Source organism: Schistocerca cancellata, chromosome 3, assembly GCF_023864275.1.
Source record: "Schistocerca cancellata isolate TAMUIC-IGC-003103 chromosome 3, iqSchCanc2.1, whole genome shotgun sequence".
Taxonomy (NCBI): Eukaryota; Metazoa; Arthropoda; class Insecta; order Orthoptera; family Acrididae; genus Schistocerca; species Schistocerca cancellata.
Genome location: NC_064628.1, coordinates 563,290,664 through 563,308,564, shown reverse-complemented (window position 1 = coordinate 563,308,564; position 17,901 = coordinate 563,290,664). Strand labels below are relative to the sequence as shown.

Sequence of the window (17,901 nt, the reverse complement as noted above, 5' to 3'; positions counted from 1 at the left end):
CCTCTTGAGTTCAGATTTATCAGATTTTATATCCTGTTCAGTATTAACATTTAACAGAAGGAACTGTTTGTCATGGTCTGAGAGGCCATTGACAATTGGTTTTCTAATATAATTTTGTTCATTGGACTATTCTACAAAGATATTATCAATGGTTGTTTGTGAGCAATTGGCCACCCTAGTTGGGAACTTTACAGTGTGAATTCAGTTGAATGATAGTGTTACCAATTCAAATATGTTCTTATTGGGAGAGTCTTTAACGAAATCTACATTGAAGTCACCAGCAACCACTATTTCTTTGTTTTTGGTTGTTAAATGGGTCAGTACAGCTTCAAAACTTCAAGGTGGTTTATGAACGGATTAAAGTTACCTGCAGGTGCTCCATATACACTTAATATTATAAAGGATTTTTTATGAAATTCTGCATCTGTTGAACATGCTTCCATTTGATGTTCTACGGAAAATTTGTGAATGTCTATGTTCTTAAATTTATGTCAGTTCCTGATGAATGTGGCAACTCCTCCTTTCTCCATTTTTGCTCTACAAAAGTGAGATGCTAACCTAAATCCTGTAACACTTGAAAGGTATATACCAGTGGTCACATGATGTTCAGAGAGGCAGATTATGTCAGCTGGGTTTCAGGACTCTAATTCATCTATGCAGACAACTAATTAATTAATTTTATTTCTCAATCCTCGAATATTTTGATGCAATAAAGATAGCTGACATTTCACATTGACTGAGTTAAATTTGGGAAGAGTGGAAATTTCTGCTGACTGTTGAAAATTCTTAACCAATGGCTGTTTATGCTGATGTAATAACTTAGAATTATGTTTTTTGGTTTCTTTCTCAAACTGAAGGTTTGTCTCAATCCTAACCTTTCTTAAAACTTGGTTTCTTTCTCTCCTCCCTACACTAAAAAAGGGTCTTTTCTGAACCCTATAACCATTGGTATTTAATCACTCATGACAGCGCCTCCCCCCTTTAACTTGCCTACTATTTTCCCAGGCAATTTACCCTTCCCTTTCCTGTTGATGTAAAGACCATGCCTAGTATAATCCCACCTATTGAGAGAATCAACAGGAACGACACCGAGGTGTGACCCTGCATCCAACATAAGCAGCTGTTCCAACTCCAAATTAGCTCTGACGCCCAAGAACAGATACAAACTCAACACTAGTATGCTTCGATGCTGATAGAATCTTTGACAAGTCACACTCTATACTGTATTCAATATCTGTGTCGATACTATTGCCTTGCCCACCCAGTATAACCACGGTGTCTTCCTTAGTGAAATCTTTGCAAAGTGGTCCTAAATCCTCTGTCAGATGCTCCAGACCAGCACTAGGTTAAAAAAAATGGTGACCTGGTATTCAGATCCTAGTTCATCCTGCAAAAGTTGGTCAACACCTCTTCCATGGAAACTACCTAACAACAACATTTTCTTTCTCTTTAATGATTTCCCTTCGTTCTTACTTTTCAATTTGCTGCTGAAAGTTTGTTGTGCTCTGTCTACACCTGCAAATGCTTAAGACTCACCAGATTCCAACTGAAGCAACAGGTCAAATCTATTTTCCACATTCACCACGAAGCTGTCAGACAAAGTACTAGGCCTGTTCCTCCTGTTGCCTGTTGCCACTTCTCACCTCTCATTACCATTCTCCCTCCTTAATCTGTAAAGATCTCCCAGGCCTTTTATAACTCAGCCTGAAGAGCGGCAATTTCACCTCCTGTTCTAGTATCTTTCTGTCTCTACTACATATCCTACAAAACCACTGACGAGTCTTATTTGCTTCCCCTACTCCCACGACAGTCACCCACATGGAAAAAACTACTGCACCGGTCACACCAAAGCCCCGACTTAACAATTCTGCGGCACGTCAAGCACTTTTCACTCAAGATAAACGTAATAGTTTATTAAGACTAAGTCAGTTAAATTACTGACAAACACGAAAATATGATTCCACAAATTTGGGCTATACGTAACTGTATGTAAACAAAAACAACAGTGCAAAGTTTCTGAAACAACAACTTAAAGCCGGCCACTATGACCGAGCGGTTCTAGGCGCCTCAGTCCGGAACTGCGCTGCTGCTACGGTCGCAGGTTCGAATCCAGCCTCGGGCATTGATGTGTGTAGTGTAGTAAGCTTAGTTAGGTTTAACTAGTTCTAAGTTGTAGGGGACTAACGACCTCAGATGTTAAGTCCCATAGTGCTTAGAGCCATTTGAACCATCTGAACAACTTAAACTTTACGCTACTTTCCGGAAATGTGAGTTAAATAACGAAGAGATACGCTACGGTTAAATTTCTGGAGAGAGAGATGAACAATGAAACGAAATTCTATAGATTTACTGCGGCAAAACGTAAACAGAAAATAGGACTGTAACCCAACTGTACGATCTTTTCGCGTTTTCCGCTATATTACGTAAAGAAAAATGAAACCTTTGATGGTACGCTTAAAAAGCACATTAATACACCTGTTTACCACGTAATCAGTAGTAAACTATGTTGTTGTTGTTGTGGTCTTCAGTCCTGAGACTGGTTTGATACAGCTCTCCATGCTACTCTATCCTGTGCAAGCTTCTTCATCTCCCAGTACCTACTGCAACCTACATCCTTCTGAATCTGCTTAGTGTATTCATCTCTTGGTCTCCCCCTACGATTTTTATCCTCCACGCTGCCCTTCAATACTAAATTGGTGATCCCTTGATGCCTCAGAACATGTCCTACCAACCGATCCCTTCTTCTGGTCAAGTTGTGCCACAAACTTCTCTTCTCCCCAATCCTATTCAATACTTCCTCATTAGTTATGTGATCTACCCATCTAATCTTCAGCATTCTTCTGTAGCACCATATTTGGAAAGCTTCTATTCTCTTCTTGTCCAAACTATTTACCGTCCATGTTTCACTTCCATACATGGCTACACTCCATACAAATACTTTCAGAAACGACTTCCTGACACTTAAATCTATACTCGATGTTAACAAATTTCTCTTCTTCAGAAACGCTTTCCTTGCCATTGCCAGTCTACATTTTATATCCTCTCTACTTCGACCACCATCAGTTATTTTGCTCCCCAAATAGCAAAACTCCTTTACTACTTTAAGTGTCTCATTTCCTAATCTAATACCCTCAACATCACCCGACTTAATTCGGCTACATTCCATTATCCTCGTTTTGCTTTTGTTGATGTTCATCTTATATCCTCCCTTCAAGACACCATCCATTCCGTTCAACTGCTCTTCCAAGTCCTTTGCTGTCTCTGACAGAATTACAATGTCATCGGCGAACCTCAACGTTTTTATTTCTTCTCCATGGATTTTAATACCTACTCCGAATTTTTCTTTTGTTTCCTTTACTGCTTGCTCAATATACAGATTGAATAACATTGGGGAGAGGCTACAACCCTGTCTTACTCCCTTCCCAACCACTGCTTTCCTTTCATGTCCCTCAACTCTTATAACTGCCATCTGGTTTCTGTACAAATTGTAAATAGCCTTTCGCTCCCTGTATTTTACCCCTGCCACCTTTAGAATTTGAAAGAGAGTATTCCAGTCAACATTGTCAAAAGCTTTCTCTAAGTCTACAAATGCTAGAAACGTAGGTTTGCCTTTCCTTAATCTAGCTTCTAAGATAAGCTGTAGGGTCAGTGTTGCCTCACATGTTCTGATATTTCTACGGAATCCAAACTGATCTTCCCCGAGGTCCACTTGTACTAGTTTGTCCATTCATCTGTACAGTATTCGCGTTAGTATTTTGGAGCCGTGACTTATTAACTGGTAGTTCAGTAATTTTCACAACTGTCAACACCTGCTTTCTTTGGGATTGGAATTATTATATTCTTCTTGAAGTCTGAGGGTATTTCGCCTGTCTCATACATTTTGCTCATCAGGTGGTATAGTTTTATCAGGACTGGCTCTCTCAAGGCTGTCAGTAGTTCTAATGGAATGTTGTCTACTCCGGGTGCCTTGTTTCAACTCAGGTCTTTCAGTGCTCTGTCAAACTCTTCACGCAGTATCGTATCTCCCACTTCATCTTCATCTACATCCTCTTCCATTTCCATGATATTGTAAAATGACTTAACTTTATGAGAACACCAAAACTTGCGCTAGTCGCCTGGCTGCAGGGCTGCAGAAAGCAATGGAAACCACTGCATTAAAGACACATAACGGGTATCCACAGAACATGTGGCCTGTAACTGAAAATTATGATGATGATCACTCCATTGGCAAAACATTCGGGAATAGTTCCCCATTCGGATAATCGGGAGGGAAGTGCCAATGGGGCGGTGATCATGAGAAAAACATTGAACAACCAACGAAAGGATAACGTTCTACTAGTCAGGGGTGGGTGGGTGGAATGTCAGAAGCATAAAGCTGCTAGAGAAGCTAGAAAATCTGTAAAGAGTAATGCAAGGTTTGTTGCTGGTGATCCGTCCGTTGGAAGGAGACGATAAGCTTGGCGGACGCAAAGGTGCTATTCGAAAGGGGAAGGCTATGTTCTGGAGCCGGGTTTCATCTTTCCTCTTCTCTCATCATTTCTAATACGAACGTTACACTAGATTAGACAAACACTCAGAATAGTTATCTACACTTAACAGATATACCTATGCACACAGGTCTCACACTTCGTGAAGGAAAGGTGCCTGTAGGCGCGAAGAATAGGTAAAACCTTTCGAATTAGGCGGCTGAACCTCCTCTCTGGGTCTCCCAGGCATTCATACCAGTCGACTTCGGCGCATTTTATATGTTACTTTTATCGGTACCTCGTGTAAAGATTTTGTAGTTGTGCATGTCTTCCGTTTCCATGGGGCATACATGTCGACAGTATAATGTATGCTGCTCATATGTTTCTGTGTACACGTGTTTCGTAATTGAGTCACACGCTGCCTATAATGTGTGTTAAGTTTTTGTGCTGTATTCTAGGTGAGCTGAATTAGCTCCCACGTCTTGTTCTATCAGTAGAGAAGTATGACGGGTCTCAACAATAACTAACGAACTGATATGTATCGCGGTAGTAATACATACATATCGTAAAAGCATGTAACATGTTCCTAGAACAAATGACCGCTCTGCCTGTGAATGGACATGTGGCTGCTCCTTCAGCAAGGTCCGAGCAGGCAGACGGGGGAGGGGTTTATTAGTGATTGGAAGCTCCAATGTTAGGCGGGTGATGGAGCCCCTTAGGGAAATAGCAGAAAGATCGGGGAAGAAGGCCAGTGTTCACTCTGTCTTCTTGCCGGGGGGTCTTATCCGAGATGCGGAGGAGGCCCTTCCGGCGGCGATAGAGAGCACTGGGTTCACCCGACTGCAAATTGACCAATGACGCCTGCCGTCTGGGTTCACAGGTCAACCTCAGTTCTTACAGGCGGTTGGCGGAGGTGGTGAAGGCGGAAAGCTCGCTCGCGGAGTGGAATCTGAGCTAACTATTTGTAGTATCGTTCCCAGAACCGATCTTGGTCCTCTGGTTTGGAGCCGAGTGGAAGGCTTAAACCAGAGGCTCAGATGATTCTGCGGAGATCTGGGGTGCAAATTTCTCGACCTCCGCTATCGGGTGGAGAAATGTAGGGTCTCCCTGAATAGGTCAGGCGTGCACTACACGCAGGAAGCGGCCACGGGGGTAGCGGAGTACGTGTGGAGTGCACATGTGGGTTTTTTTAGGTTAGAGAATTCCCTCCCTAGGCCCGACAAGACACCTCCTAAGACGCGAAAAGGTAGTAGTAGGCAAAGCCCAACAGGGAATAACAATATTAATGTGGTAATAGTAAACTGCAGGAGCGTCTATAGGAAGGTCCCAGAACTGCTCTCATTAATAAACGGTCACAATGCCCGCATAGTACTAGAGACAGAAAGTTGGATGAAACCAGATGTAAACAGTAATGAAATTCTAAACTCAGATTGGAATGTATACCGCAGAGACAGGCTGGACAGTGAAGGGGGAGGCGTGTTTATAGCGGTAAAAAGTGCAATAGTATCGAAGGAAATTGACGGAGATCCGAAATGTGAAATAATTTGGGTGAAGGTCACGGTTAAAGGAGGCTCAAACATGGTAATTGGATGCCTCTATAGGCCCCCTGGCTCAGCTGCTGTTGTGGCAGAGTATCTGAAGGAAAATTTGAAAAGCATTTCGAGTAGATTTCCCGACCATGTTATAGTTCTGGGTGGAGATCTTAATTTTCCGGATACAGACTGGGAGACTGAAACGTTTGTAACGGGTGGCAGGGACAAAGAATCAGTGAAATTTTTTAAAGTGCGTTATCTGAAAACTACATTGAGTAGTTAAACAGAGAACCGACTCGTTGCGATAACATATTAGATCTTCTGGTGACAAACAGACCCGAACTATTTGAAACAGTTAACGCAGAACAGGGAATCAGCGATCATAAAGCGATTACTGCATCGATAATTTCAGTCGTATATAGAAATATTAAAAAAGGTAGGAAGATTTTTCTGTTTAGCAAAAGTGACAAAAAGCAGATATCAGAGTATTTGACGGCTCAACACAAAAGTTTTGTCTCAAGTACAGACAGTGTTGAGGATCAGTGAACAAAGTTCAAAACCATCGTACAATATGCATTAGATGAGTATGTGCCAAGCAAGATCGTAAGAGATGGAAAAGAGCCACCGTGGTACAACAACCCAGTTACCGAGTTAGAAAACTGCTGCGGAAGCAAAGGGAACTTCTCAGCAAACGTAAACATACCCAAAGCCTTGCAGACAAACAAAAATTACGCGAAGCGAAATGTATTGTGAGGAGGGCTATGTGAGAGGCGTTCAATGAATTCGAAAGTAATGTTCTATATACTGACTTGGCAGAAAATCCTAAGAAATTTTGGTCTTATATCAAAGCGGTAGGTGGATCAAAACAAAATGTCCAGACACTCTGTACCCAAAATGGTATTAAAACAGAGAATGACAGTCTAAAGGTCGAAATACTAAATGTCTTTTTCCAAAGCTGTTTCACAGAGGAAGACTGCACAGTAGTTCCTTCTCTAGATTGTCGCACAGATGACAAAATGGTAGATATCGAAATAGATGCCAGAGGGATAGAAAAACAATTAAAATCGCTCAAAAGTGGAAAGGCCGCTGGACCTGATGGGATACCAGTTCGATTTTACACGGAGTACGCGATGGAACTTGCCCCCCTTCCTGCAGCGGTGTACCGTAGGTCTTTAGAAGAGCGTAGCGTTCCAAAGGATTGGAAAATGGCACAGGTCATCCCCGTTTTCAAGAAGGGACGTCGAACAGATGTGCAGAACTACAGACCTATATCTCTAACGTCTATCAGTTGTAGAATTTTGGAACACGTATTATGCTCGAGTATAATGACTTTTCTGGAGACTAGAAATCTACTCTGTAGGAATCAGCATGGGTTTCGAAAAAGACGATCGTGTGAAACCAAGCTCTCGCTATTCGTCCACGAGACTCAGAGGGCCATAGACAGGGGCTCCCAGGTAGATGCCTTGTCTCTTGACTTCCGCAAGGCGTTCCTCACAGTCGTTTAATGAACAAAGTAAGAGCATATGGACTATCAGACCAATTGTGTGATTGGATTGAAGAGTTCCTAGATAACAGAACGCAGCATGTCATTCTCAATGGAGAGAAGTCTTCCGAAGTAAGACTGATTTCAGGTGTGCCGCAGGGGAGTGTCATAGGACCGTTGCTATTCACGATATACATAAATGACCTTGTGGATAACATCGGAAGTTCACTGAGGCTTTTTGCGGATGATGCTGTAGTATATCGAGAGGTTGTAACAATGGAAAATTGTACTGAAATGCAGGAGGATCTGCAACGAATTGACGCATGGTGCTGGGAATGGCAATTGAATCTCAATGTAGACAAGTGTAATGTGCTGCGAATACATAGAAAGAAGGATCCTTTATCATTTAGCTGCAATATAGCAGGTCAGAAACTGGAAGCAGTTAATTCCATAAATTATCTGGGAGTAGGCATTAGGAGTGATTTAAAATGGAATGATCATATAAAGTTGATCGTCGGTAAAGCAGATGCTAGACTGAGATTCATTGGAAGAATCCTAAGGAAATGCAATTCGAAAACAGAGGAAGTAGGTTACAATACACTTGTTCGCCCACTGCTTGATTATTGATCGCCAGTGTGGGGTCCGTACCAGATAGGGTTGATAGAAGAGATAGAGAAAATCCGACGGAGAGCAGTGCGCTTCGTTACAGGATCATTTAGTGATCGTGAAAGAGTTACGGAGATGATTGATAAACTCCAGTAGAAGACTCTGGAGGAGAGACGCTCAGTAGCTCGGTACGGGCTTTTGTTGAAGTTTCGAGAACATACCTTCACCGAGGAGTCGAGCAGTATATTGCTGCCTCCTACGTATATCTCGCGAAGAGACCATGAGGATAAAATCACATAGAGCCCACACAGAGGCGTACCGAAAATCCTTCTTTCCACGAACAATACGAGACTGGAATAGAAGGGAGAACCGATAGAGGTACTCAATGTAACCTCCGCCACACACAGTCAGGTGGCTTGCGGAGTATGGCTGTAGATGTAGATGTAGATGCTTGTGGCGACATTATAGTAAAATGTTCAGCTATGATCGGTATTAAGATCGTTCACATGCTTCCTTTTCTGTTAAATTTGATGCATACGCTTGATACCTTTAACAGTGTGACAAAAACATGGGTTTCGAGGATGTCTTACTCGTAGATCATGGATGACGTGCGTCAAAGAGCGTAGAATCAGCCCTCATTGGGAATCTCGTGCGCTAGATGGCCGGAACCAACCAAGCGTTATGAACTTGTTTACGAAATGCATATTTCTTTAGTAGTGTTTTGTAGAGTGCTTCTGACCATAGTAAAAACTGCTCACTGGACTTTGAGAAGCACAAACAGCTTATTCCGAAAGTCCAGGTCGGTAGATTATCGTAGACGAATACGACTTATAAAGAAAATAGCCACAGACAGATAAATTTAAAGTGTAATAAACCGAAAAAGTTGAATTAGTAAACCAATCCTTCATGTGGAAATGCATGAATGTGACAACTAATTTAGTATTCCATTTTTCGGAGCCATTCATCTTTAAAATAGCATATCCTTTACAAATTTTGATGTTTTACCAATGGTTTATGAGCTAATAAGTTCTGGTATTCCATTTTTCCACATCTGAAAAAAATGTTATGAAACTATTTCATTATACGAAAAATGTAATAAAATGCGACTAAACTTCACAGGCGCTAAGTAAATCCCACAAACATTTTTAGGTTTTGGAACAGAGGAAAGTTAAGCTTTCTAACATAAAATATGTTTAATTAATTTCCATGTAAAGATCTATTATATTTCACATTCATCTCTACAGAAAATACATTAGACAAAACTTTATCTTGCCTAGGTATACAAATTATCAGTATTCCAAACAAAATGCCGAAGTCTGCAAGTGAAATTTATCTGCAAGGACTTCGAAGCAATGTGTAGGCTGTTACAGCGTATATGCGTTAAGCCACTTTCACTTCTTCCGATTTTGTTCTTGTGGGAGCGCGCTGCCGGCCACTGTGGGCCAGCGGTTCTAGGCGCCTCAGTCTGGAACCGCGCGACCGCTACGGTCGCAGGTTCGAATCCTGCCTCGGGCATGGATGTTTGTGATGTCCTTAGGTTAGTTAGGTTTAAGTAGTTCTAAGTTCTAGGTGACTGATGATCTCAGATGTTAAGTCCCATAGTGCTCAGGGCCATTTGAACAATTTTTGGGGTCGAGCTCCAGTACACTTGAGAACCACACAGTAACGATGTGTTGTATCACAGAACATACCTGCACAAAGGTGTGGTTCTTGGAACATATCCAAACCCCAGACATACCACGTGTTAAGGCAATCTCCTCAACTTTCTTGGTGTGTTTTCGGTAACAACCTTATAATAAGCTGCAAGAACGCATACAGACAAATAGACCTGCGTGTCAAGGCTAACTGCTGCAGCAAGAGGGCGTACAGCCCTAGGAAGCCCATTGGCATCGGTTGGTACCTAAGAAATGGTGCACTACTAGAAGGAAAATTGTTTAATTAGACTAGTGATCGATTGCATAAATACGAAGATAGACATTGAGGAACTAGTTTAATAATGTAATTTTTATAGGAAATGTTCGCTAATTCCAGGCTCTTGTACCTGTGTATTCAATGCATGTTTTTGAAGATCGCTTCTGCTGCAGGTCTGTTCTCGCGGCTGGTGGACCAGAGTGGCACTTTCGTAGCCTGCATGTCCGTGGTACGGGATCCCCGGTACCACGCGTTCAGACTGGGCTCTGTCCTCGGCTACGAAGCTGAAAACGCACAGCAGCTGGTGCAGTTCTTACGCTCTGTTAATGCCACTGACCTGCTAGTGGATACGTCACTCTTAATGACAGATGAGGTAAGTCCTAAGCTGCTCTTGAACCAGATTATTTTCGAACTGAAAAATTTATCGTCTTACTCGCACAGTCCATTTAGGACCAGTTTTCTTATCTCGAAACTAAGGAGAAAATTTTAAGAGTTAATATACAGGGTGACCTATGCTTTGGCATCTCCTTTGAAAAGGATGCTGCCGATTTCCTTCTCCAGACTGAGTTTATGCTGCGTCTCTAATGATATCGCTGACTGGACGTTATAGTCTAATCTTCCTTGTTCCTTTTTTAATGTACATTCTGAAAGAAGAATGAACCACAAATAAGAAGTAAATGTTATATTCAGATACACTCTTCTTATTCCACTAAAGCAGTGGTACAAAGATATTTCAAAACTTTTTCCACGATAATAGCAAATGTTTAACTACTGACAGTTAAGACATATTTGCTTGTGATACAATAGTTATCAAGAGGAATATTGAACTAAAGGAACAGTTGTTGAGCAGGGGACAAGAATTCTCCAAAAGCGCTGGTTTGTTATTTGCAACAAGTTACTGGCAGATTTAGAAGTTATTCGATAGTTTGCTCACACAAGACAAAAGTCCCTAAATAATTATGAGATTCATGCATCAAGATAAAAGTGAAAAACTACATTTAGATTGATAAAATGTAGTAAGTGTCAGTAATTATAGTAAAACTTTCATGGTGGTTCAGAGTATTTCCTGTATGTGTACTTTCAATAGCTTACTCAACTATAACAAAGATTAGATAGAGCTTAACACAAAACTATCAAGATATTTAAATATTACGAAAAAGTATTAGGGCTTCAAAGCATTGTTATTTTCATGATTCGAAACATAAATTGTGAAAGTAGTTTAATTAAGTGAAAGTAACATGTGTAGCTACAAATAATTATCGAAATGTTTGAATTATCAATATGAATGATCACAGATATGAACCGGAAAGCTATTACTTTAAATATTGATAATAAAATAAAGATGTTTTCAAATTAATGATTCAAAACGTAACTTGCAGATTTCTTAGTTGATACACTTACTAGCCAACGGAATTATAACGCAACTTAATTATAATTTGCCCCTGCGACGGAACCAGCGAACGTGACGATGGATGACAAATGTGATGCGGTGAACAGGGGCTTGAGACGAGGTAATGTGTGTAAACGTGCGTGTGTGCGTGCGTGTACACTATAGCTAAAATAAGTTGAGCTACGTTCTGAAACTGTGAGTGGTACATATCGCCTTTTGTTTACGACTGCCAGCAACGTCAGCGGTTTAGTTGCATGTTGACGTTTCGTATTATGTGTGTCAATGAGAAATAAATAGCGTAAGGGGTGTTTGAACAAGAGCTTCTGTGTAAGTAATGCACGTTACATTAAATCTTATTGTTTTATTGTTTCGATTATAAGAAATTATGTATTAAAAACCTGAATTTCTGAACAGTATTGTGTAAACATGGTTTGTCATTGTAAGTTTTTATACAAGTTTTCTAAAATCGACACTTTTCATTTTTTGATTGAGAGGGGTGGTCGTGATGGTAGAATGGTTGAAGAGGTGCGTTTTAGCACCTACCCCAGAAGAGCTGTGTTCATGTTCTGTCGGCGAGGACATCGATTATATATTCTTCCAACTGTAAATATCAACGTGATCCTACGAATGCTCTTCTCATGTTTGCAGTTACAACTGATAATGAACTATTCTCTGCTGAGTTCATACTTTTCTCATTATCGGAGAAATCCTACAAGATCGACATTTGTAGTTAACTTGATCTTCTCGTGTTAACGTGTAACATTCAGCAGATAATCTGATTTACTTGTGTAAATATAAAGTGGTGTCAAATGGCAGGTTAAAGCTTTGTGACGGACGGAGACTCTAACTCGATAGCTTCGCCTTTCAGGCAAGCGCTCTACCGGAAAGGGTGATAGGAATAAGGGGTAAGAGTTCCCAATAACGTTTTTCTTTTATTTATTTTTTTCGTATTATGTCCATTCGTTGGCCTGTATGTTTCATTGCCCTGTACAATGGAAGATGAGAACAGAAACATCATGAAATAGGAAGGTGGGACACACCCCAACTGTGGCAGGGGCTGTCAAGAAAGACGCTGTGGAGATATGTTGCGAAGGTTCGTCAGTAATGGGGCAACTGGATGAACATAGTGTGTGAAATTACAACCTGATACCAGAAGTGAGACAATACGTGGACCATTGTTAAAGAGGTACTATAATACCCGTCCCTGAAACCAGATAAGTGATGGTTTTCGCAGAGTATAGTGGAAAGGGGTAACTGTCATTAGTGGGATGCAGAGGTAACAGAAGAGGAGCGTGTAACGGAACTGAAATGATGGTGGGCTGACAGTAATTTGGAGCCCGCGCGTTGGAAATGGGCGCGCTTGTGTGAGACTGCCAGGGAGTGCACCCTGATGCCATCTATTGACGAAACTGGGAATTAGCGCTACCTGTCAGACAATGCACTAAGCTCTCGGAGTCAAATGTATTCTTTTTCTTGGTAATTATAAGTTATTACTGTACAATTTAATGTTGTAAAGCGCTAGTAGTAAATCATTATGACTGGTATGAACTCCAGGGTAATAAATATAAATATTCTTAAATACTAAATGATTTCGGTAAAAAGGTGGTAGGGGAACGCCCCACTCTTGGTGATACGAGTGTAGCTAGGGGTAGCTGGAGACACAGGGACTGAACAATGGAATGGCCTGGGGAGTGTTGACGTGATCGGACATGCGTAACTGTGCTCACGCAAAAGTGATTGTGCAACAGAGAAGAGGCGAATATCGTCGCCGTTTTTGGAGTAAAACGCGACGAATGGTTGTTGAAGCCGCCTCTATGCCACTGGGGGCTGATTGTAAGAGTTCCTGCGCCCAGATTTTATGGCGGACGTGCAGTAGCTTATACGAGTGCTACAGCTCGTAGGTCCAGCCGCCATTAAGGGCATGAGGCGTGAAGAGCTGCGTTAGCCACATGCATCTCACCACCAGCACCGACACGTCTACCCAAGGCAAGACTGCTTGCAAATGTTAAGTCGAACTTTGTATACATGTAAAAGGAGAATACCAGTTTTCTTTTATGCAAGTGCAGAGGACAGAATATAGTAATGAGTAAAATTACGACGCATGTTGTTCATTGTAAAGTGTAGTAACCTCAAACATAGTATAGTGAAAGCAGACTGAGGCCACCATCGCCTCTTTCATTTACAATTCTTTTGGTTGTAGAATACTTTAGCGTATAAGAATGTTGAAAAGAGCAATGGTCACACCAGAATGAGTCGCCTATTTATAGTTACTTAAATTTTTCTGAGTAACCTTTCAAGTAAAGTCACTTAACTAATTCTGTATCAATTGTCCAAAGAGTAATATCCAAAATCATTAAATAAGTTGAAGGATAGAATTTTGTTAACCCAAGTTGCATAACCTGTCTTGGTAGTAATTACCAAGCCAACTCACAGAAATTGAGAGAGTATTTGCTTTGTAGAATCATCTAGAATGATCAGAAATAGTAATATTCAGAATTAAGTTTAAATTCAACTCAAGCCATTTCACTTTGAAACGAGCCAAAAATTGATTTATTCTTTTGCTCCTTCAGAGCTGGCGACCGTAGTTATAAGTATTTTCAGGAGGATTCGACGGTAAGTCTGCTGCTGTCGTCGTGCTGATAGGATTATCCACTGCTGCTAGCAGTGGTGATTGGATACATAAGCTCACTACCAAGTTAAGTGGGTCAGGTAGGCAGTGTTACCGTGTGAACTGTAGGGCACTGTAGGCCGTGGATCGAACCCATTCAATCATCACAGCTCTTAGGGAAATAGTCCGAATAGGAGTGTACTAATCATTAGGTAAATACTGGCGAGCAACGGTCAAAAATGTATACGCAAGTGAATTTAGCAAGGTCCACGTAGCACCTAGTTAATGTGGTGCAATGGCGAGGGTAGGAGTGGAGTGAAAGTGAGCTGAGCTTGTGGCAGCTGTGCTGTATTCAAATATTAACAACGTGAATTCACTACTACCTCTTACCATTAGGACTGAGCTATTTACAGTTAAAATACGTAGCAGTAAGCGCAAAGGCGTGACAGCTACAAGTCCGTATTGGTTTTATACATACGGAATTAGGAAGCGGGTCATTCCGTCAGTGGAGGGGGTTAAAACAACCGAGTCAGTTGAGAACATACCCCATTTACTGATGGAAAGATTCGGCGGTTCGGTCGCAAGCCGAACGTCCCATTTCTGGGGGCACATAAGATGATACTTGTTGGTATCATTGAATTTGTAGCGGAGTCAAGTGGTGAAATAACCAGTCCTATATTGTAAAGTCGACAACTGGTCGAGAATTTACAGTTGACAACGCCATACCAACGTGCTAACATGTTCGATGATAAAAAGGGTGCATGGACTCAGCTGTCTACCAGTTAATGCCTGGGTGCTGTACTTCCATGATGTTGCGAGGGGTGGAGAATGTAAACATAAGATAAAAGTCCTATGCACGGGAAGGATGGTTGACTGGGAAACCGCTCTGAACGTAGTTGAGTTCGAAAAAATAAGTTCTGATGTGGTACAATAACAGGGAGATGTGTGCTGTATCGATTGGTGGTTGGAGAAAAGCAGGTCGGAGAATATCCAAGAGACGACGTGTTAAAGATGGGGAGAACTCCCGTCAGTTCAGCAGCATAGTATTGTACATAGGGCGTAGAGGATCACTCTTGCACATTGTTGAGTCTGAGGCTGACTTTCAGAGAGGGCAGTGCAAGTGTTGCAACGGACCGTGAAAAGGGTCCCTACTGACATGAAGTATCCAAAGGCTGACTGAAGTTTGCGATCAAGAAGTAACACCATCAGGAGGATACGGATAACATGTGCCTGTTTGGGGACCACATATTGACATAGAACTCACACTGTAGCTGGTTGAAGCTATGGTGAACCTGATGGAGAATGTAGTGCCAAATGGACTGTAAAGTCCGGTGGTAAGCCAATAACATGACGTGGTGTGTGGAGCCTGTAAGTTAGATCCTTAAGTAACACAGGCTGGTACCAGCAGGTAGAGGGTACGGCGCTGCAACGTGGAGTCCATGCCCGATATGCACCATAATAAACTTGAATACATTAAGGTAGCCACCTGAAGTACATCTGTACTGCTGGGTCCAATGGATGGCGTTATTGAGTTCCTGCGTGGAGTGGGCGAGAAGTAGGACATTATCTGATAGGTATGATCATGCAACGTGAGACCCTACAGCCGAGTTGTAAAACGGGAGCTCAGGGGTTTCAATTCATTACACATATTCACATAGACGTAGAGCATTCCTGACACACTTTGTGGCTTATAGGTACTGATCCAGTAAGTCACGCATTGACCTGGACGTTGGCAAATAGTAACAGGTGAATGGCATCTACAAAGAATGGCAGGAACCCCACACGCATTGTGACTCTATGGATGTTGAATGTGGTCAAAGACACATTTAAAATCAATGGAGACCGGAGTTACACGAAGGTAAAGGACCACAGATATCATGATGAGTTCATGGCATTCCACCACAGCCATTTTAAGGGTAGCTCTAGTCTATTCCAGTCATAGGTAAGATCGCGCATATGCGCACAACTAAAGGCTCACATAGATTTTAGAATCCGTGTCCGTTAATGTAAGGGGGAGGTATGTGATACCATTTGATCCTCCTGGGGGCTTAGTCACCAGTAAAAGAATGTCAGTTACAAATTCGAGTGATATCAGGAATGATGGAGTACAGAGTTCCCAAAGCATCTTCATCCAGCGAGGGAACACTGAAGTGGTGAACACCTGGTAGAGCCCCACTGGGAGACCATTTGGTCCTGGTGACACATTCATCGCCCCTTTGTTGATGGCATCGATCACCTCCACCGTGGTGATCACAGAAATCGTAGGTGTCGACTCTGGAGTGGTGAGGGTCCATTCAGGAGTGGGGTGGAGGTCGTCAGGAATTGGCACTATCATCGATTTGTCGTGAAAGTGGTGGTAATGACTGTTGAAAGCATACACCACCACTGCCTGCATTATGTAGCGAGTACCGTTGGAGGCAGTGTGTGTGGAGACGTACAGTAAGTTTTGACGACAGTGGTCAGATGCAACATGGAGTGTGACTACGATTCCTCGTATAGAAGGTCCTGTCGTCATGAACGCACAATGATGTCTTACAGTTTATCGTGTTGGAGAATGAGGAGATGTGCTTTAGCTTGCCATTCCCTATGGACATCAGGTAATTTGGCGAGTACGTTGATCTTGCGAAGGACGGTGAAGCAAAAGTTAGTAGTATCCCAATGCCACACCGCTGCTTCCTTGCCATGTTGCATGAAGACCTTTGTCATTGCAGGATTCACACACTTGAGCCACCAGTGCAATATGGCAAATGCCATGAGAGACGCTTCTCGTAGAACACTGATGTAGTGGCAATGTGTAGTCAGGAGCATGGGTCATCAACTAGGGAAATGTTAAGCTTCCAGAACCTTTTGCTGCGCCAGACTGACTGCAATGGCAGTGTAAGTATGCAGATGAAGGTGCAACAGTTCTGAAACCCAAGGGGTATTTTTCTGCTTGGGAGACTTCGTTTCCCAGGTGGACACAGACATAAAACCAGTATAAGCTGAGTCTAAGGTGCTCGTAGAATGTGTTGTATAATGAGTATAGCAGTGCCCATCACCATTAGTCTTCTCCTAAAGCTAAGTGAAATGAAAGTCCTTGACGAGGGTACTTTGTATCAGGCAAAGTGAATGACCAGGTATCTGCTGCTTTGGGTGGAGGGTGTAGTGGAAATCGCCGCCCACAACGAAGTGGTCATAACATCTGGAAAACGTTGGGGGAGGGGGAGGCCATGTCTGTGAGGAACGTGAACCAATGCAGACGATTGGTGGAGATGGACAGGACTTTGATACTGAAAACATGTGTGTCAAAGATGTTACAGCCATGCCCCTGCTGGATGGGAGGAGTGTTATGTCTGGGACCTGGATCCCAACACATATATAAAAGATCATTTCGTACCCTGTGATTGTCTACAGACGCGTATGAGTCATAACTGTTAAATGGTAGTAGTGTGGAGACATTAGCTTCCTGAAGAAGGGCAACTTCAATGTCAGAGCCCAAAGCATATCACACGACAGTGCAGCTTTGGTGTGGTGCCGATCATGTTTATGTTCAATATGGCGAAACCTGTACATGTGTACTAGTAGTGATGGATGCGCATCTACAACCGTCAGAGGAGTGCAGGATCGGGACTGCAAAGAGAACGTCTCCCACAGTCTGCAGTGCATCGATTCCAATGCTAAATTGGGGCTCCCACAGGTTGCACATCCAGCATGACGTATTGGTCATTGCTAGTGCATCCTACTGACATCTGCTTGGGACTGTTGACTGTTTGGGCGGCGTTTCCTTCATTTTGGGTAAGGGTGACATGAGGACCTGTGAGCTATAGTCGATGAAATTTGCATCGATGCGGCAAGCGTTGTTTGTCCACGTGTTCCTCAGTGTTGGATGACTGTAATGAGGAGCGCCAACGTGGGTCGAAGGCTTT

The 17,901-nt window shown here is 42.3% G+C and overlaps 1 protein-coding gene across 1 annotated transcript in view; it reads left to right on the top strand.

Moving 5' to 3' along the window:
• Positions 1-17,901, top strand: part of LOC126175418 (acetylcholinesterase-like) — a 131,840-nt gene that overhangs the window by 56,379 nt on the left and 57,560 nt on the right. Inside the window, exon 5 of the mRNA XM_049922217.1 lies at positions 10,172-10,371. Coding sequence (XP_049778174.1) covers positions 10,172-10,371 — 200 coding nt within the window. The remainder of the gene's footprint in view (positions 1-10,171; positions 10,372-17,901) is intronic.